Genomic DNA, 19,259 nt, shown 5'->3' with positions numbered 1-19,259 from the left:
CGGGCGTCGCGCAGCCAGGGGCCGGGCCGCTGTTCCGTCGCGGGTTCTGCACCTGGGCTGCAAAGGACAAAGGCCACTCAGGGTGACACCCGGGTGCAGGGGTCTCCGGGCACTGGGCGCTTTTCCCCAGCAGAGGCGGATGCCCTCGAAGGTTCCCCGCTCCCGCCTCTCCGGTGCCTGGGACACGCCCTGCCCCCCACCGTCGCCCCTGCCCCCAGACTGCGGGGTCGGGGAGCGGACAAAGGTCAGGCCGAGCTGGCACGTGAGACCCCGGCCACGTGACCGGCATGAGCCGCGGACCGGTGCGCTCCTCTGCCCCGCCTCCCCGGCCTCGCGCGCTCTGCCCTCCGCGTGGCCGCCGGGTCGTCGTGGCGCTGACCCCTCACCCCACGAGCCCTCGGTGGCTGCCCCGGCCCCTGGGCAGGTGTCACTCCTGACTTCAGGCCCCCACGGAGGGTAGGTGAGGGGCCGTTTCCCAGGGCCTGATCACGCACACGGGCCGCCCGGTCCCGCGGTGCCCACGGGTGTGCGTGCGCGGAGCCCAGAGCCGGGGCCCGGGGGTGCCCCGGGTCAGCAGAGGGAGGAGGTGCAGGGCAGAGCCCAGGCGCGTGGACTGGGCACCGGGAGGCCCGTGCGGGGCGAGGCGCCGGCTCGGGAGGGTCAGCCCTTGGTGGCCGTCCCAGCCGGGGTCCGAGGACGCAGCCCGCCTGCCTGAGGCCGGGAGCCTGTGTTCCGGGTCCTGTGTTCTGGCTGGGCCCGGGCTCGCCGGCGCGGGGTTTTGGCGGTTCTAGCCCAGGATGATGTTGGTGGGCCCCACGGGTGGCGTATGTGAGTCGGGAAGAGAACGACGGGCCCTGTCTCCCCAGCCGCCACTGCCACCCGGGATGCAGGGTGGCGGAAAGGAGTATTTCAGGAGTAGGCAAGCAGTGAAGCAAATAGATTTTATTTGGAGGTTTTTTTAAGGTGGAGAGAGAGAGAGAGAGAGAGAGAGAGAGAGAGAGAGAGAGAGAGAGCGAGAGCGAGCGCCGCACTCAAGAGAGAGCAACACCGGCTTCTCCAAGGGCGGAGAGAGCCCTGCACACATCCCAGCATTAGGCATGAAAGTTCACATCTCAAGAGGGAGGTACGGGCAACACATGTGCTCCAGCGCCACATGTGCTCGGCCACATGGGCGCCAGCAGCACATGGGCTCGGGCAGAGTATGCGCGCCCTTCCTCTGTTCAAGGTGGCCTTGATAGGGTTTCTCCAACCTGCCCCCACGTGGGGCTTCTTCCCAGGTAAGGGTCCGTTGCTAAGGAGGCTACCAGGGAGTTTGGGAGTGCTGATGGTCTTCTTTGGGCTGCATCACTGTCACTGTCACTGTCACTGTCATCCCGTTGTTCATCGGTTTATTCGAGCGGGTGCCAGTAACGTCTCCATTCGTCCCAGCCCTGAGATTTTAGCAGTCTCTCTTTACTTGTCTTTCCCAACGATTGGAGGCTCTTTCAGCGTCAGGGGAATGAGACCTGTTATTGTTACTGTATTTGGCATATCGAATAAACCATGGGGAGCTTGCCCAGGCTCTTCTGTATGGGCGGGATACTCGTGGTAGCTTGCCCGGCTCTCCACGAGGGATGGAAAATCACTGTATCACTGTCATCCCATTGATCGTCAGTCTGCTCGAGCGGGCCCAGTAACGTTTCCATTCATCCCAGCCCTGAGATTTTAGCAGCCTCTCTTTACTCGTCCTTCCCAGTGGTACATCAGAGAATACAAGCAAGTATGCTAAAACCAAACACGTGTGTGCTGCTTTAGGCACATCAGCGGGCTACACTATAAGATGTTGCGTGGCTGCTTCGAGGCTGCATGCTCCCGGGAGCTTTGTTTTATATAGTCTCTGGATCTTGGCCGTTGATGGGATTTGTGGGTGTCACTGCCAAGCTACTGGAAAATGGGGGGGTCTGGGTGGAGGAGGCCCACCCAGATTTGGGCTAAATCATCATCATCATCATCATCATCATCATCATCATCATCATCATCCCGTTGATCATCGAATTTCTCTAGCAGTCTCAGTAACGTCTCCATTCGTCCTACCCCTGAGATGTTAGCAGCCTCTCTTTCCTCGTCCTTCCCAACGGTGCTGCATTGGAGGTCTTTCAGGGTCAGGGGAATGAGACCCAACTTGTTACTGGTTTTGGCATATGAATACGCCTTGGGGACCTTGCGAGGCTCTCCCATGTGGGCAGGAAACTCGGTAGCTTGCCAGGTTCTCCCAGAGGGAGATGTAGGCTATAAAACTTTAGTGATTCTGGGCTGAATCACTGAAGTTAATCAGATTGAGGGAAAGGTCCCAGGGAATTCGAGGAATTTCCTTCATGGGGAGGGTCCAGTCTCCTCAGTGTCCGCTGCTCAAGGTCTTCTCCGTATCCACAAAGTGGATCAGCCTTGGAATTTTCCTCCCAGAAGGGTTTTTTTTGTTTTTTATTTTTGCATTTTGGGTCACACCCAGCAATGCACAGGGGTCACTCCTGGCTCTGCATTCAGGAATCACCCCGGCGGTGCTCAGGGGACCATATGGGATGCTGGGATTTGAACCCGGGTCGGCCGCGTGCAAGGCAAACGCCCTCCCCGCTGTGCTATCGCTCCAGCCCCCCCCTCCCAGAAGTTTTGCTGCCGTTTCATCGTCCAGGGCTACCCTGTCTACCCGCCCAGTTCAGGCAGACCCCGCAGCTGCTCGGAGTCAGTCCCAGCACGCTGTATGGTCCCCTGACGGTCGCCAGGAGCCAGCCCTGAGCACCACCGGGTGTGCTTACCTCCCAGGCTTACCTCCCAGCCCCTCCCCCCGCCCCCCGCAAAAAAAAAAAAAAAAAAAGAAAATCAAGGGGCTGGAGAGATAGCACAGCAGGTAGGGCGTTTGCCTTGCAAGCAGCCGACCCGGGTTCAAATCCCAGCATCCCATATGGACCCCTGAGCATGACCAGGAGTAATTCCTGAGTGCAAAGCCAGGAGTAACCCCTGTGCATTGCCAAGTGTGACCCAAAAAGCAAAAAAAAGAAAATCAAGCTAGAATCGTATCAGTCAATTCACACACAAAGAAAAGAGCGTGTAAGGGGCGGGAGAGAAGCCCTCGGCGTGGGCCCCAGCCAGGTGTGACTCTACCTAAGGGGTGTTGGGGGCAGCTTCGGGGCCCTGCAGGGTCCTAAGGACCACTGAGCTGCGGTACCCCAGGAGCGGCCGGACCCTGGCCGGGAGGTGGGTCATGCAGCAGAGAAGGCGCTTACCTAGAACCCGGCTGGGGGCAGTGTCCAGAGCCCCCGCCAACCTCCCTCCACCCCCAAGAGAACCTGCCTTTTTATTTGGGGGTCACCCCCAGCGACGCTCGGGGCTTACTCCTGACTGTGCCAGGGACCCTAGGGGCTGGGAGGGGCGGTATGGGGTGCTGGGAGCCAACGGAGCTGGTTGCATGCCCGGCAAGCGCCTCCCCCCCGCCCCCCTACTGTCTTTTTTTTTTTTTTTTTGCTTTTTGGGTCGCACCCGGCGATGCCCAGGGGTTCCTCCTGGTTCCGCTCTCGGGAATTACTCCTGGCGGTGCTTGGGGGGCCGCTATGGGATGCGGGGATGGAACCCGGGTCTCCCGCGTGCAGGGCGGCTTCCTGGCGGCGGCTCTGGGCCATCCGCGGTCCAGGTGCTGGCGGGCAGGGCGGGGTGAAATTCTACCAACTCTGTTTTTCCAGGACGCCGACCAGGTAGGACGCGCCGCGGGCGCGGGTGCGAACTCGGGCCGCCCGCGCCGCCGCCGCCGCCGCCCCAGGCCCGCGGGACCCCATGGAGCTAGGTGAGCGCGCGGCGGGACCCCCGCGCCCCCCGGGGTACCCCCTCCCGCCCCCCTGCAGCCGGGCGGCCCGGGAGGCGCAGCCAGGTGCGAACTTCGGGCAGCGTCGTCCCACCCACCGCGCCCCCTCCCCGCTGTGGGGGGCGGCCTCCCGCGCCCCTCTGCCGGGGGCGGCGCCCCCTGTCCCCAGCCAGCCCCCCAGGCCCGAGGAGGAGGAGGAGGCGGGGCGGGCGGGGGGGGGGGGACACCGGGGCTTCCCCAAACCTGGGGGGTTGCATCTGGGTTTTTGCAGCCGGCTCCCCGCCCCCACGCCCCCACGCCCTCAATCCCTCCCCCCAAAAAACACCCCCGCCCTCGCCCTCCCCCCTTTCCTGGCTGGAATGTCCCGGCTCAGGTGTCCCTGAGGCTCAGGTGCCTGGTTTGTTGACTCTGGGGCGGGACCGCGGCGGGGACAGCTGGCGACAGTGTCCGCGCGCGGGGCTGGTGGAGGGACCCCGTGAGCCCCAGTGTCGGGGCGAAGGCTGAGTGCTGTGTGGTGGCCCCCCAGGGCTCCGCGGCCTCTGTGCTGTGTCCCCTCCCCAGAGCCCGCTCACTCCGAGGGTACTTAGCCCCCGAGACCCCAGGGCACCCCTGGAAGGCCCCTTTTAAGTGACCCTGCTTTTTCTTGCTTTTGGGGCCACAGGGTCACTCCTGGCGGGCTCTAGAGACCGTCAGGGGTGCCCGGGATCGAACCCCAGTCGGGGCAGGAAGGAGGTGCCCTGCCCGCTGTGCTGTCTCTCGGGGCCTCCCTGCCACCCTTGGTACTGCCCTGGGGCTGCCCGGGCCAGCGCCGCCTGTGGCCTTGGACTCTCCCCCCCTGAGCCCCGGGGGTCCCATACTCCCTGCTTGGGGGCTTCTGGGTTGGCGCCTGTGGGTCCGTCACCAGCTCCGCGTGGCTCTCCTGGGACGCCCTGGCCCTGGCCGCTGGCAGCGCCCGCAGCTGCCCAGGGCCTCGAGGCCGGCCGGCTGACCCCTCTGACGTCTCTCGTTGCCCGCACTTGGCTTCCTGCCCGTGTTTCCTGTCTTCTGTTTTGCCGCTGACACTGTGAGGCCCATTTAGATATTACATTTTTCGTTTTTGGTGTTTTTTTGCTTTTTGGGTCACACCCGGGGATGCTCAGGGGTTGCTCCTGGCTCTGCACTCAGGAATCAATCCTGGGGGTGCTTGGGGGACCCTGTGGGGTGCTGGGAATCAGACCCGGGTCGGCGGTGTGCAAGGCAAACGCCCTCCCCGCTGTGCTGTCGCTCCAGCCTCCCCCACTCAGATACTATGTGTCTTAGTTGGAAGACTCCACGTGGGGCTGGAGAGGGCTGCACGGGCTCCGGGGCCCCTTCACATGCCACTGGCCCGGCTCTGCCTCCAGCGCGGCTGGGACATGTGCTGAGCACGGGGCTAGGAGTCACCCAGTGTTGCTGACTGGGGTGTGGCCAGAGCGAGAGTACAGCGTTTGCACACGGCCAGCTCAGGTGTACCCCGGCACCCCACAGGGTCTCCTGAGCTCCACAGGAGTGATTCCTGCGTGCAGAGCCAGGAGTGACCCCTGAGCACTGCTGGGTGTGGCCCCGACTCCCCCACCAAAAACGACTTCATTCCTTTTCTTTTATTCTTTTTTTTATTATTTATTTATTTATTATTGCTTTTGGGGTCACACCCAGCGATGCTTAGGGGTTACTCCTGGCTCTGCACTCAGGAATTACCCCTGGCAGTGCTCAGGGGACCATATGGGATGCTGGGATTTGAACCCGGGTTGGCCGCGTGCAAGGCAAACGCCCTACCTGCTGTGCTATCGCTCCAGCCCCCCCTCTTTTATTTTTGTAATTAAAAAAATAATGTTGGTGCCGTGCCCCAGGATACTCAGGGCTTACGCCTGGCTCGGCTCTCAGTGTTCGGGGACCATATGGGGTGCCAAGGGTCGAACCCTCTTCAGCCTTGTGCAAGGCCAGCGGCCTCCCCGCTGTGCTTTCTCTTCAGTCCTGGTTCCTTTTATTTTGTTGTGAGTTTGGGGGCCACCCTCGGCAGTGCTCAGGGCTTCCTCCTGGCTCTGTGCTCAGGGATCACTCTTGGAGGTAGGTGCTCAAGGGAGCATCTGGGGCTGGGGCTGGGGTGAGCTGAGTGCGGGACGATGCCCCCGGCCTGTCCATCGGGTCCTGTTTGGTTTCTTTGAAAAGGCCTCACTCGGGGGGCTGGAGCAATAGCACAGCGGGTAGGGCGCTTGCCTTGCACACAGCCGACCCAGGCCGACCCAGGTTCAATTCCCAGCATCCCATATGGTCCCCTGAGCACCGCCAGGGGTAATTCCTGAGTGCAGAGCCAGGAGTAACCCCTGTGCATCGCCAGGTGTGACCCAAAAAGCAAAAAAAAAAAATTTTTTTTTAAAAAAAAGGCCTCACTCGGGCACTGGTGAGACAGGCCAGTGGGTAAGGTGCCGGCTTGGCCCACAGTCAACCCGGGTTGGATCTCTGATCCCCAGCATCCCGTAAGGTCCCCCGAGCCCCTCCCGGAGTGATCCCTGAGGGCCGAGCCAGCAGTCAGCCCTGAGCACCGAGCCAGCAGTCAGCCCTGAGCACCGAGCCAGGAGTCAGCCCTGAGCACCGCCCCGCCTGCCTCACTCCCGGCAGGGATCCTGCCTCCAGGCCTTCTCTGTTCTCCCTCCCGCCGCAGTTGGTTGCAGTTGGTTGCAGCACCCGGCTGTCCGGCTGCCCGTGGCTCCTTGCGGGGTGAGAGGCCGGGCAGTGCTCCTGGGGGTGTTGGCTTTTCCGGCATCTGCGGCTGGTTCGGGGCCACCGGTGCCAGCCCGCCGGGAGCGGCATTCGCGGTCTCGGCCGGACCGTCGGCGTCTGGGTGCTGGGGGCTGGGTCTGTCCCTGCCCCAGGGCGGGGGCTTCGCGGCTTCTGTTCTCCCTGCCGCGGTGGGATGCAGCGGCTGTTCCCGCCCCTTCGAGCATCCCGCCGCGCCGGCTCCCGATTGGCTCGGCCCCGTGACGGGCTCTCCGGAGAGCCTATCGGGGGCTGCTCTGGGCCAGTGCTCCTTCCCCGGCCCAATCAGCGGCGGGGACGGGCCGCGGGGCGGGCCGGGGGCGGCCCCGGCTCACCCGCCCCTTCCGTGTCTCCGCAGGCGCCGACGCCCAAGGGGGCGGCAGCCCCGAGGCCCCCCGGGACGCAGCGGGCCCCGAGCTCCCGCAGCTGCCGCGCCGCCCGCAGCTCCTGGACGAGCGCGGGGACCCCCCCGAGCCCGCGGCCGAGGGACCCTCCGCCCAGGCGGCGGGCGGGGCCGGGCCGGCGCCCAAGGGGGCTGTCGGCGGGGCCCCCCTCGGCTGGGTGGGGGAGCCCCCGCCCTACGCGCCCCCCGACCCCAAGGCCGTGCAGCTGCTCTACCCGCCCTTCCCGCCGGCCCCGGTGCTCTTCCCGCCGGCTGCGACCCCCCAGGCCCTGTACCCGCCCGCCCCCGCGACCCTCTACCCCGCGCCGCCGCCGCCGCTCTTCACGCCCTTCCCGGTGGTGAGTGAGGCCACGCCGAGCCCCCCGCCCGCACAGCCCCCCGCTCGGGTCCTTGGCTTCCTAGGAGTGGGGACATTCGAGCGGGGTTCTGAGGGATGGAGAGGAGTTTTCCAGCACGGCAGGGGACCCGCTGCCTGTGTGTGCAGGGCATGGGGAGTGCCAGGCAGGGGGCATCCACACACGGCCCGGGCCTCTAGGTGGGCAGTGACTTGGTGAAAAACAAACAAGCAAACCCCAAGCCCCTGGGTGCCCCTGGGGAGCTTCCAGACCACCCCAGGCAGGGCCCAGGGCCCGAGGCAGCGGGGAGGGGGGCCTGGGGACAGATGGTGACCCTAGGCCAAAGGATTCATGGGGTCCGGGGCGGGCAGAGGCCGGGGCGAGGGGTGCCTTCCTGGCGGGGTCCTGGGGGTGGGGTGCCCCTCACCCGCCTGGCTCTGCCCCGCAGTACGGCGGCCCCGGCCCGGCGGAGCACAGGCCCCTGCCCAAGGACTACATGGTGGAGTCGGTGCTGGTGACGCTCTTCTGCTGCCTGATCACCGGGCTCCTGGCCGTCGTCTACTCCCACGAGGTGGGTGGGTGGGGAGCACCCCTCCCCCTTGCGGGGTCTCTGCCGCCCGCACCCAGGAGGGAGGGCCCGGGAAGGGGGGGCCCAGGTGTGCTCGTGCTCCCCTTGCTGCGAAGGTGATGCCTGCTGGGAACGGCCCCGCCCTCGCAGGCCTCTGAGTGTTGGTGCAGGGTTCGAATCCCGCCTGCCCGCCTTCCCTCTGTCCACTCCTCTGCCAGCCGTCCACCCCCGACTGTTCATCCACCCCTCCACTACCCACCACCCACCCACCCACCACCCATGTGTTCATCATCATCCATCATCCTCCCTCCACCATCCGTCCGTCTGTCCGTTTGTCCGTCCGCCCACACACCAGCCCCCCTCCGTATCTCGTGGCCTGCATCCGTCTGTCCTTCCTCCCGAAGGGTCAGGTGGGGCCGCAGCCCTGACGCCCGCATTGGCGAGGGTAGCGGGGAAGGGGCCACTCTCAGGAAGCCCCTGAGACCTCGGCCTGTCTGTGAGCTCTGACCCCAGCGAGGGCTGCGTGGCCCCTGACCACTCACCTCGCCTCTCTGTGGGGGAGGCTGTGGCCCGCCCGCCCACCCGCCCGCCCGCTCACACCCCGGCCGTCTCGTTGCAGACCCGCGCGGCGCTGAGCCGGGGGGACATGGGCCAGGCCGAGGAGGCGTCCCGCAAGGCTCGTGGCCTGGTGCTCTTCAGCCTGCTCTTCGGGGTCTTCGTGTCCGCCAGCTGGGTGGTCTACGTGATGGTGGCCCTCTACCTCCCCTGAGCCGCCCGGCCCCGCCCTGGGCGCCACGCCTCGCTGCCCGTGCCCCGACACGGTGACCCCGGCGCCCGCCCTCCAGCCCCTGGAGCGGCAGGCAGGGTCTGGGCCCCCCCAGGGTTCCTGACCGCCCCCGCCACACTGGCCCCGACTCCCCCCTCTGGGCCTGTGCTCGGCCGTGGTCGGGTCTGGCTGCGGCCCCTCGACTGGGCAGAGCCTGGATGTGGCCCCTTCCTCAGACCCAGGGGCCACGCCGGGCTGTGCCCAGGGCAGACCCTAGGGGCCTGGGGCTCAAACCTGACCCGACACGGGTCAGCTGTCTGCACATCTGGCCCAGACTCACTGAAATTCTAACAGGACAGCTTAGCTTTTAAAGGGGGGTAGAGGGGCCGAGGCGGCAGCACAGCGGGGAGGGCGTTTGCCTGGCACACGGCCGACCCGGGTTCGAGTCCGCATCCCGTATGGTCCCTCAAGCACTGCCAGGAGTGATTCCTGAGTGCAGAGCTAGGAGGAAGCCCTGAGCATCGCCGGGTGTGACCCCCCAAAAAAACAAAAAATAAAGTGGGGGTAAAAATATTTCTGAAAGTTAAGGACCACTGGGACCCAAGATAGCAGAGCAGGGAGGGCGTTTGCCTCGCGTGCACCTGACCCGGGTCCAATCCCCGCTTTCCACACGGTCCCCGAGCACCGCCAGGAGTAACCCCTGAGCATCTCTGGGTGTGACCCGAAAAGAAGAAAACAGTGAAGGGCCAGAGTGCTAGCCCAGTGGGTCGGGCACTTGCCTTGCACGTGGCTGCCCCATAGTTGACCCCAGGCACCTCCTGTGTTCCCTGGAGCACTGTCGGGAGGATCCCGGAACACAGAACCGGAAGTAAACTGAGCACACTGCCAGCTGCGGCCCCAAAGAACGAACAAACAAATTCACAAAAATTATGACGGGGACCAGAGAGAAGGTCGGTGGCACTCGTCTCGCACGCGGCTGGCCCGGCCCCCCTCGAGCCCCCCTGGACGTGCCCCCAAACTGAACAAGACATGAGCGTGGAAGGAGGTCGGGTGTGGTTAGACGGCAGCACGCTGGCCTTGCACGACGCTGCCTCTGGCCAGTCCCGGGCACAGTGTCTGGTGCCGGGGCCCGAGCACAGAGTCAGGAGTAGCCTGAGCACTGCAGCGCTGGCTGGCCGGGAGAGTGGCTGAGTCTCAGGGCGTCGAGAGAGCAGGCATGGGAGATCCCCTCTCAGGGGGCTGCGGACGCCCGGGGGCAGGTGACAGCTCCCCTTCGAGAACCCTTGGTGAGGACAGTGACGTTGGGGCCACTCCTGGCGGCTCCGGGGATCGAGCTCGGGTCAGCTGTGGGAAGGCAACGCCCCCCCGCCCCGTGCCCTCACTCCAGCCTCAGCTTCCCAGTTTCTTACGAAGAAATGATTGAGACATTTTCTTAGTATCCCTGGTGCTTCCTTTTATTCTTGGGGAAGGGGAGCCCCACCCAGCGATGCTCAGGGCTGGGGGTTCCTGTGCTGCAGGGATCGGATCCGTGATGCCTTCTGCAAGGCAAAGTGCCTTCCCCGCTGTGCTGGTATGTGATTTCTATGTGCTCTGTGTTGGACAGCTGGAATGTGTTCGTGTCAGCCTGCTGGTAAATACACTTGGTTTGTTGACTTTGCTCATTGACTTTGTCTTCAGCTCATTTTGGGGGGGAGGGGGGAGCCGTACCTGGCAGGGTTCAGGACTTCCTCCTGCCTCTGTGCTCTGGGAGCACTCCTGGCAGGGATCAGGTGCCGGGGACTGAACTAGGTATGACCATGTGCAAGGCAAGTGCCCTAACCACTATGCCATCCTTCCGGCCCCCCTGGCAATGTTTCAAAATTCATTTCCTAACTCTGTTCATGCCTGTAGAACTTTCTACTCGCTCTGTGCTATCAACCTTATTCGGGCTGATTTGTCTTTCTCTAAGACCCTCTGTGTTCTCTCCTGCTTCCCTCACCTGTGGGCTGGGGCAGTGGCGGGTGGAGGACCCTGAGCTCACATGGAGGGAAACGCGGAAACGCGGAAACATGTCTCCTCCACACCCCGCCGGCCCCCATCGGGAGTTTCCTTTTCGCTATGCCTGGATGTTAAAGTTTATTGATTACCTTCTTTTATCCATAGAGAACGTTGTTTTCTTTTTTGGGTCACACCCAGCAATGCACAGGGGTTACTCCTGGCTCTGCACTCAGGAATTACTCCTGGCAGTGCTCAGGGGACCATATGGGATGCTGGGAATCGAACCCGGGTCGGCCACGTGCAAGGCAAACGCCCTCCCCGATGTGCTATCGCTCCAGCCCCTTTCCTGCCTTTTTGAGCCACGCCCAGCGGTGCTCAGGGCTTCCTCTTGGCTCTGCACCCAGGGATCACGCGTGACGCTTTCAGGGGACGCCCCGCCTTATGGGGTGCCGGGGATCCAACCCGGGTTGGCCACATGCAAGACAAGCGCCTGTCTGCTGGATTAACTGCTCCCGCTCTGTGAACGGGACACTCACTCCTGAATAGAGCCTCCGAGGGCCGGGGCGACGGCACACGGGCTCCTGCGTGGGCTTGCACACGGAGCCCGGCTGAAAACCTGCAGTGCCCAGGCCCCAAGGGTGCCCTGAGCACTGGCGAGCACTGTGTATGGTGCTGCGGTCTCGTGCACAAGGCAAGCCCCAAGTGCATGGAACTGAACCCTCCTGGCCCGGCTTCCTGACGGGTCCTGCGGGACTCGCTCCCTCGTGCTCAGGGGCCGGGCGGGAGGCTGGCTGGGGCTGCGTGTGGAGAGGTCGGCATCTTGTGCATCTTTATTTCCTTCTGGCTTTGGGGTCACACCCAGGACTCGTCTCTGACTGCAGCTGGGGGGCCGAGGGGGCGCGGGGGATGGAGGCAGGCCGGCGCCCTCCCCGCTGTGCCGCGTCCCGGCCCCTTTGTGTGTCTTTTTCTTTTCACTGTTACTGAGCTCGCGCAGTCATGGCTGCGGTTGGTCTGTGTTGGGTCCTGCGGGCCTCCGCGTGTCAGGACTCCGGCACCCGCCAGGCCTGGGGCTGGCCAGACCCGCTGGCAGTTCCACCGGCTTTCCTGAGGCGTTTTGGACCAAGGATGTAAGATCAGAGATGGCAGAGTCTGGGCTGGAGTACAGGACAGCGGGACGGGCATTTGCCTTGCGGGCAGCTGGCAAGGTTCAATCCCAGCATCCCATGTGGCCCCCTGAGCACAGAGCCGGGAGTGAGCCTGAGCACAGAGCCGGGAGTGAGCCTGAGCACAGAGCCGGGAGTGAGCCTGAGCACAGAGCCGGGAGTCAGCCCTGAGCACTGCTGGGTGTGCCCCCCAAACAAAACAAAACCCAATTAAGAAAGTCTCTCCAGAGCAACCAAGACAAGCCAGGGACGCCCGTGGGTCAGGCCCCGCCGGGCCTGGCGTCAAGTGCGCCCCCACCCGCAGCACTGAACAGTCGGGCCCTCACGGCCACGCTGGTGTCCCTGGGACTGACCATTCGCAACACTGGGTGCGGCCCCTATTTCCCTCATCAGTTTTGTTTTGTTTGGGGGCCACACCCCGCAGTGCTCAGGGCCGACTCCTGGCACGGCTCCGGGGACCCCTTCCCGCTGCCCCCACTTTTAAAAGAAGATACAGAAAGTGCATTGACCAAGAGATCCAGCCGTTTCCTCCTCTCCTCCTCCTCCTCCTCCTCGTCCTCGTCCTCTTCTGTTTCTGTGGCCACGCCCAGCTCTCCTCAGGGCCAACTCCTGGCTCTGCGCAGGGCCCACTCCTGGCGGCCCCGGGACCTTGTGTGATGCGGGCCCTTCCTGCTTGCTCTGGCCCCGATGCTACCTGGGCCCCGACAGTGCTCGTGTGGGGGCCGTATTTCCGGAGAGTGTGAATATGTATTTCCACTTTTCCTGTGTTTTTCGGGCCATGCCTGTTGGTACTCAGAGGCCATTCTGGTTGTGCTTAGGGTCCATCTGGGGTGCGGGGGTGGTCTCTGCGTGATGAGGTAAGCGACACCCCCTGTCCGGCCGCCCCTGCGAGGGGGCTGTGGCCGGCAGGACACGAGGCGTCCCCTAAGCCCTGAGCTGTCTGCGGCCTCTGCAGAGGGTGCTTGGCGCTGGGTGCCCATGCGTGCCGGGCCGTGTTGTGGCACCTTCCGGGGTGCTGGCCCGCAGTGTGGGGGAGCGTGGGCAGGGGGGGGTTGGGGACGGAACTCAGAAGCTTCACCCAGCCAGCCGCCTGCTCCGGCCCTTCCCCGTCCCCTCAGCCCGCGGCTCTGCGTAACCCCCGGTCGGCACCCAGGGAGCTGCACCCCCTTCTCCTGAAAACAGAAAAAAGATCATTTTTCCGCGGCGTCACTGTGAGTCCGCGTGCGCTGCTGCACCACCCAGCCACACGCACTTTCTTCCCTCTGCAGTTCCGGGGATCCAGCCCAGGGCCTCACGCAGCACGGCAGAGCGCTAACCACTGGGCAGCATCCCTGGCCCAGCAGGTTTAATCTGGGGGGAATGAGGCCTCCTAAGCAGGGACCCCTGCCAGCGAGTCCTGGCCAGCTGGGTCCGCGGCTTCCTGGGAGGGTTGGAGGATGCGGTACTGTGGGTGCTCGGGGATCCCAGAGCTGCCAGAGCCCGACGGTGCTCAGGGCTTCCTCCTGGTGGGCCGGGGCCAGGGCAAGCACCCCACCTGCAGTGCTCCTCCTGGCCTCTGCCTTGCCGACTTGTTCCAGGCTCTCTGAGCAGTGCTCGGGGGCTTCCAGCCCAGTGGGTTTGGTTCTGGGGGGGTGGAGCCTCCGGGAGGGGCTCAGGAGACCTGGTCGTGCAGAGCGTGGACCCCCGGCCCAGCCCTGTGGAGCCCCAGGACAGCGACAGGCCGTGGCCAGTGGCTTTCTTGGGGCTCGAGGGTGAGGGTCGGGGGGCACACCTGGTTCATGTGGAGTGCTGGGCTTGAACCCTGGCCGGCTGCACGCAGGGCAAGCGCCGTCCCCGCCGTGCTGTTCTCCAGCCCTTCGCGCCCTCATTCTAATCGGAAGGGGGCGCTGCGGACTCCCGCACCCGCACGCCTGCCTGCCTGCAGGGCAGCCGAGCAGACGAGGTTTGCTTTCCACTCAGGACTTTTTGTTTTTTTTTTTAAGACTCGTTTTTAAAAATAAGATTTGAGGGCTGGAGCGGTAGGACAGCGGGGAGGGCGTTTGCCCTGCACGCGCCCGACCTGGGTTCAGTCTCCCACATCCCATAGGGTCCCCTGAGCACCACCAGGGGTAATTCCAGGAGTGACCCCTGAGCATCGCCGGGTTGTAGGAGAACACGGGATTTGTCCTTCAGGGAACTTAGGTTTATCAGGTTACACCCATCACAGTGCTCCCGAGTCACTCCCAGTCCTTTGTTATCTGTAAACTCTCCCCTGCACCCTCCTCCCCAACCACCTTTTCCCTAATCAGATTCTGTTAGCTTGTGAGATCAGATCCTTCTAAGGACCCTGGACTTGTATTGTAAGTTGTGTCTTTTGCATAGTTTCACCTTAAAGCAAGTCCTGTCTGTGTGGACACAGGAAGACAGTTAATGTTATGCTCTTGTAACTTGGGAGTTGACTGACTCCGAATAATATTTACTCCTGGGCATCTGCTTTCTCAACTCAGTTGCTTTTTTTTTTTTTTGGTTTTTGGGTCACACCCAGCGATGCTCAGGGGTTACTCCTGGCTTTGCACTCAGGAATTACTCCTGTCGGTGCTTGGGGGACCATATGGGATGCCGGGGATTGAACCCGGGTCGGCCGCGTGCAAGGCAAACGCCCTACCCGCTGTGCTATCGCTCCGGCCTCCACAACTCAGTTGCTTTTAGTTCCTCCTCATCATCATCCCGTTGATCGTCGAATTTCTCGAGCAGTCTTAGTAACGTCTCCGTTCGTCCTAGCCCTGAGATTTTAAAAGCCTCTCTCTACTCGTCCTTCCCAATGGTGCTGCACTGGAGGCTCTTTCAGGGTCAGGGGAATGAGACCCATCATTCCCCTAGGTGCTAGGTGTCCTTAGTTCCTAGCACCCCAAAAGCAGCGTCCCGACGAGGGACGGAATGGACTCAGGGCAAGCTGTGAGCTACCCAGGCATTGAAATGGGCCAGGCTAAAGCGCCACAATACTCAACTGTAAGTTGAGAGCATGGTCATGGACAAATGCTGTCATGATCCAAAAGAGACTAGGACCCTGCTGGGGTTGGGAAGACTAACCTGGCCTGAGGACTGTGGTCTGGAATATGTAGTGAATGTCCTCAGGATATATCTCTTAACTGTGTTCATACAGAATGGCATTGCTAGAAATATTAGAAGCAGATCTACTACAACTATTTAAGTGGGTTACTAGCTGGGGAAGGAAGAAAGCGACACACCCTGGATGGGATCCCGCCCTTGAGCGGATCTCCTAGTAATCTGGAGTAATCTCCTTAGATGAGATTTTGTTAATCTCCTGGAGGAGTGGTCTTACCCCTCTTTGTTGATTTTTTTTTTTTTTTTGCTTTTTGGGTCACACCCAGCAATGCACAGGGGTTACTCCTGACTCTGCACTCAGGAATTACCCTTAGCAGTGCTCAGGGGACCATATGGGATGCTGAGATTCGAACCTGGGTTGGCCTCGTGCAAGGCAAACGCCTTCCCCGCTGTGCTATCGCTCCAGCCCCCCTCTTTGTTGATTTGTTAATGTTCAACCCACCTTTGTGTCACTACCCTGTCTGATTGCTGTATATAAACTAAGACTGTAAGGGAAGTAGGGGAGAAGACACAGAAGCAGAGCACAAGGCGAAAAAGAATCAGGGAGTCATCGGAGCCAGAAGCAGGGGAAAGAAAGAGCACAGAGAGTGAGAGTCAGAAGTGAGAGCGAGAAGGGTGACTTGAGAGAGAAGCAGGAGGGAACAGAGACTGGAATAAACCAATTGAGGCCGACCACCCTGGCCCTCCTTCCTTCCTTCCTTCCTTCCCCCGCCTGTCGCCATCGGCCTCCCCGGGGTGGGGGAAGCGGCGTGAGACTACCGAACTCGGGTGGCGGGGGAGAGCGCCGCTGTCCTTTGTGAATACACACCAGGTGTGACCCACAAAAAGAAAATGAGATTTGAACTCAGGCCTCGCCGCTCTGACAGGTCCCAGCACAGTGAATCCACGCGGTGACCCCCCCCTTCTCAACTTGTTCTGGGGCCGCACCCAGCAGTGCTCAGGGATTGGGGCAGGGCTGGGGGGCCACACGGGGTGCCGGGGACTAACCTGGTCGGTCGTGCCCTCCCCACGTCCTCTGCTGCCTGTCCCGGTGCCTTCCGTTACCCGCAGTGGGGAGCACTGGGCCCGGAGTAAAGCGGGAGCCTCAGTGAGGTGGTGACCAGCGCACGTGCGTTTGCCGAGTCCTGTGTCTAGTGTGGCCCATGGGGTGTCGCTCTCCCCTGGGTCTCTGTGCCGTCGGGGTGGGGGGGAGGAGGAGCCCCCGTCTGTGGCCTCTGGGCGCGAGGAAGCCCTGTTCGGCCGGGTCCTGGTTCCCATCCACTCCTGCCTTGGGCCACTGGGCACTGTCCAGGCTCTGTCCCCCGCTCTGGCATACTGGCCCGCCGAGACCGCCTGGTGCATGGGCTCCAGGCCCGAGCCCCCTACCTGGGGCTCCCCTCGTGAGGGCTCCTGGGATGGAGCACTCGGGCAGGAGTCTGCCCTCTGCGGGGGACCCCTGACCTCAAGCCTCACCCACATGCAGCTGGAGGATGCGGGGGCCGGGAGCTCGGGCACCAGGGTCAGGGTTCTGCCCGGCCGGGTCCCAGGCTGCTCTTTGGCCAAACGGGACAATTGCAGACAAGGGTAAACTGAGGCACGCCCATGACCAGTGAATGAGAAAGCAGACGGGGTCAGTGCCCCGTGTGATGGCGGGGCCCGAGACCAGGCACTCAGGGCGCACGGGGCAGCTTCTCCGTGACGGGGACGCCGCCCGGCACCCTGCCGCCCTGGGCCCCAGACAGCCTCGTGCTGTTTCCGTTGGCACAGTCAGCGCTCACTCCTGGAGGTGCTCCGGGGATCCGACAGAGTGCTGGGCGCTGACCCAGGGGCCAGGTGCAAGGCACGTGCCCTCCCGCTGTGCTGCTGCTCCGGCCCCCCGGAGTTTAGCGTAGGGGGCGGGTGAGGGGAGCGGCCGGGACTCGCGGGGGCACCTCAGTCGCTCAGGGCTCCCTGCTGGAGGGGCTCATGGGGGCCACACGGGTGTCCACGTGCGAGGCCAGCCCTCCCCTGCGCCGTGCAGGGTGGTCTGGAGTCGGGGCCCCGAGCGTGGGGGAGCAGGTGGGTGGACACGGGGCCAGTGCTGAGTAACCGTTTATTCGCCATCTGTATAAAAGTCACACGTCTGAAATGTCTGCATTCGCTCCCGGCCAGGTGGGTGGGGTATATTACAACGGAACCTGGGCGGAACCGGCCACGGGCCACGGGGCCTACTGGCCCCGGGCAGCCAGGAGGCGTGGGGTGGGGGCGGGGGACGGACGTGGTCAGCAATAAGTTAAAGATACGCGGCCCGTGGCGTCGTTGCGCGGGGCCGGCCCCCCCAGGGGTGCGGGAAAGGCACCGCCTGGGACCCCCGGAGCAGCGGTCAGCGCGGCTGGGCCTGGCGGGGCCCGGGTGGGGAGGAGGGAGCTTGAAATGGGAGGACTTCCGAAAGCAGATCCAACTAACCACACAAACACGGCCAACACCCCAGACGCTACACACGCTCATTAAATAATAAAGTGACGCGCGGCCAGGCGGGCCGCCCCCCGGCCCCTGCCCCCTGGCCGGGCCACGCTGCTCGCGGCCAGCGAAGGGCGCCCGGAGGCTCTGGGGCTGCTGCTGGCCTCTCTGTCCTGGCCCCGGGGCCGAGGGGGCACGCGCAGCCCAGCCCCCGTGGCCCATCTCCGATTGTCAGCCTTGGCGGGGAGGGCTCGGGGGTCCGGGCAGGGCGGGGCCGAGCTGGCGTTTAAGGCACACAGCAAGCAGGGGCCCGCGGCCCTCGGGTGCCCTCTCGGTGTTGGGGGGGGGACGGTGACGCCAGCCGGGGTGCCCAGCGCCTTCCTGAGGGACCCCGGCCCCCCGTCCGGTGCCCGGGGGCGCGTCCTTTCAGCAGCTTGGGGAGGGGAGAGGAGGATGTGGAAGCGGAAACAAACCAAAACCAAACCACCGTCCGAGGGCCGGGGCCGCGCCCTGCCCGCCTAGGTCTTCTCCTCGCGGTCTGTCTTCCTGCGGGCGATGTTCCGGGGCTTGATCTTCAGCGACAGCTCCCACAGCGCCTCCTCCGCCAGGTGGTCGCTGAAGTCGTTGAAGAAGCTGATGACGTCGTCGTTCCTCCGGATGTCGTAGTGCCTGGGGGTGGCGGGGGCGGGGCGGGGGTCAGTGGCCCCTGCCCGGCCTGGCCCCGCCCGGCCTGCCCACCCGCCGCCCGGGCACTCACGCCTGCTGGAAGCAGCGCATGCTGTCCAGGATGTTGAACTGCTGCCAGCGCTTGGAGAAGTTCACTTTGCCGTCGATGTAGTCGGGGTTGCCCAGGTGCACGAAGGTCAGGTCCTGCAGGATGAGGCCCCTGCGGGGAGGCGCCGGCTCAGCCCACAGGCCCGCAGCGGGGCATGGGGGGTCTCCCGCGGAGTGGGGGGGAGGGCCGGACTCACAGGTAAGGGATGCAGGGCGGCTCCACCTCGGACAGGGCGGCCCGGTAGGCGCGGAAGGACGACGAGCTGTCGATCAGCGTGCAGTACTCGGCCAGGCCCTGGGGGGGGGGGCCGGAGCCCGGGTCAGGCGCCCACGCCAGCCCTGCCCCTGCCCTTGCCCCGCGCCCGCCCTCTGCTCCCCGCCCACCTCCGACGTCTGCTTCTGCCACTCCAGCCTGCGGATGGGCGCCGAGTCCAGCGCCGAGAGGATGGCCAGGTACGAGTTGAAGTTGTTCAGCTTCCGTAAGTGCTGCGGCACGAGCAGGCGTGGTGAGGGGCGGGGGGCGGGGGGGTGTGGAGGAGGGGGGTGGGGAGGGGCGGGGGGCCATGCTGACCTTCATGATCTTGATGAACTTGAGCAGCAGCCGCTCCCGGTCCTGGGCCTTCTCCTGCAGCATGATGATGGAGCGGACCCTGCGGGTGGACAGGCTGAGTCCGGCCCGGGCCGGCCCGGGCACGCAGGGGCCAGCGGGGAGAGAAGGGCTTTGCCGGGCCAGGAGCCCGGGGTGGCCCGAAACAGGGCCGGGCACAGGGCCTTCTCTGGGGAGGTGACCCCTGGCCTGAGCTGCTCCCCGCCTGCTGACGGGCACAGGGACGGGTGGGCAGGGGAGCGTGGCAGAGGGTAGCCCACACACCCATTTCCCTTTTCTCTGTCCCGTGGCGCGGAGCCTGAAACCAGGGCCTCACGCCTGGCAATGCCCACCACCGCCCTGTGCGGCCGTGCCCGCGGGGCCAGAGACCCAGCCCAGGGCCTCACACGTGCCAGCCGGGCTCCACCACGGGCCCCTCAACTGCCCCGAGGCGCATCTTCACTCTGGGGCTTCGGGTGTCATTTAGACCTCGGTGCCGAGACCCCTCCTGGCGGGGCCTCGTGCCCAAATGGAGCCAGGACCAAGCTGGGGTCGGT

The 19,259-nt window shown here is 64.1% G+C and overlaps 2 protein-coding genes across 15 annotated transcripts in view; one reads left to right on the top strand and one right to left on the bottom strand.

Annotated features, from left to right (window-relative positions):
• The first annotated feature begins 10 nt into the window (after positions 1-10).
• On the top strand, positions 11-11,979 carry PRRT1B (proline rich transmembrane protein 1B). Its single transcript, XM_055140318.1, has 5 exons — positions 11-456; positions 3,714-3,814; positions 6,966-7,348; positions 7,794-7,916; positions 8,533-11,979. The coding sequence occupies exons 2-5, from the start codon at positions 3,805-3,807 to the stop codon at positions 8,680-8,682; spliced, it is 666 nt and encodes a 221-aa protein (XP_054996293.1). The 5' UTR covers positions 11-456; positions 3,714-3,804; the 3' UTR covers positions 8,683-11,979.
• A 5,002-nt stretch (positions 11,980-16,981) lies between these two features.
• The window catches only part of RAPGEF1 (Rap guanine nucleotide exchange factor 1), a 57,543-nt gene continuing 55,265 nt past the window's right edge, over positions 16,982-19,259 (bottom strand). For all 14 annotated transcript variants that reach the window (XM_055140189.1, XM_055140163.1, XM_055140225.1 and 11 more), the window contains 5 exons: positions 18,688-18,766; positions 18,501-18,602; positions 18,314-18,411; positions 18,100-18,228; positions 16,982-18,011 (listed from right to left, as the gene is read on the bottom strand). In XM_055140189.1, coding sequence (XP_054996164.1) covers positions 17,861-18,011; positions 18,100-18,228; positions 18,314-18,411; positions 18,501-18,602; positions 18,688-18,766 — 559 coding nt within the window. In that variant the 3' untranslated portion in view covers positions 16,982-17,860. The remainder of the gene's footprint in view (positions 18,012-18,099; positions 18,229-18,313; positions 18,412-18,500; positions 18,603-18,687; positions 18,767-19,259) is intronic.

The sequence above is a fragment of the Sorex araneus genome, chromosome 1, assembly GCF_027595985.1.
Source record: "Sorex araneus isolate mSorAra2 chromosome 1, mSorAra2.pri, whole genome shotgun sequence".
Lineage (NCBI taxonomy): Eukaryota > Metazoa > Chordata > Mammalia > Eulipotyphla > Soricidae > Sorex > Sorex araneus.
Note: the sequence above shows the minus strand (reverse complement) of the source record. Positions and strands in the feature narration are given on the sequence as shown.

Excerpts from the sequence above, each read along its gene's own strand:
- PRRT1B (XM_055140318.1), top strand. Across the intron at positions 7,349-7,793 it reads TCTTCACGCCCTTCCCGGTG|TACGGCGGCCCCGGCCCGGC; the intron begins GTGAGTGAGGCC and ends TCTGCCCCGCAG. Across the intron at positions 7,917-8,532 it reads CCGTCGTCTACTCCCACGAG|ACCCGCGCGGCGCTGAGCCG; the intron begins GTGGGTGGGTGG and ends GTCTCGTTGCAG.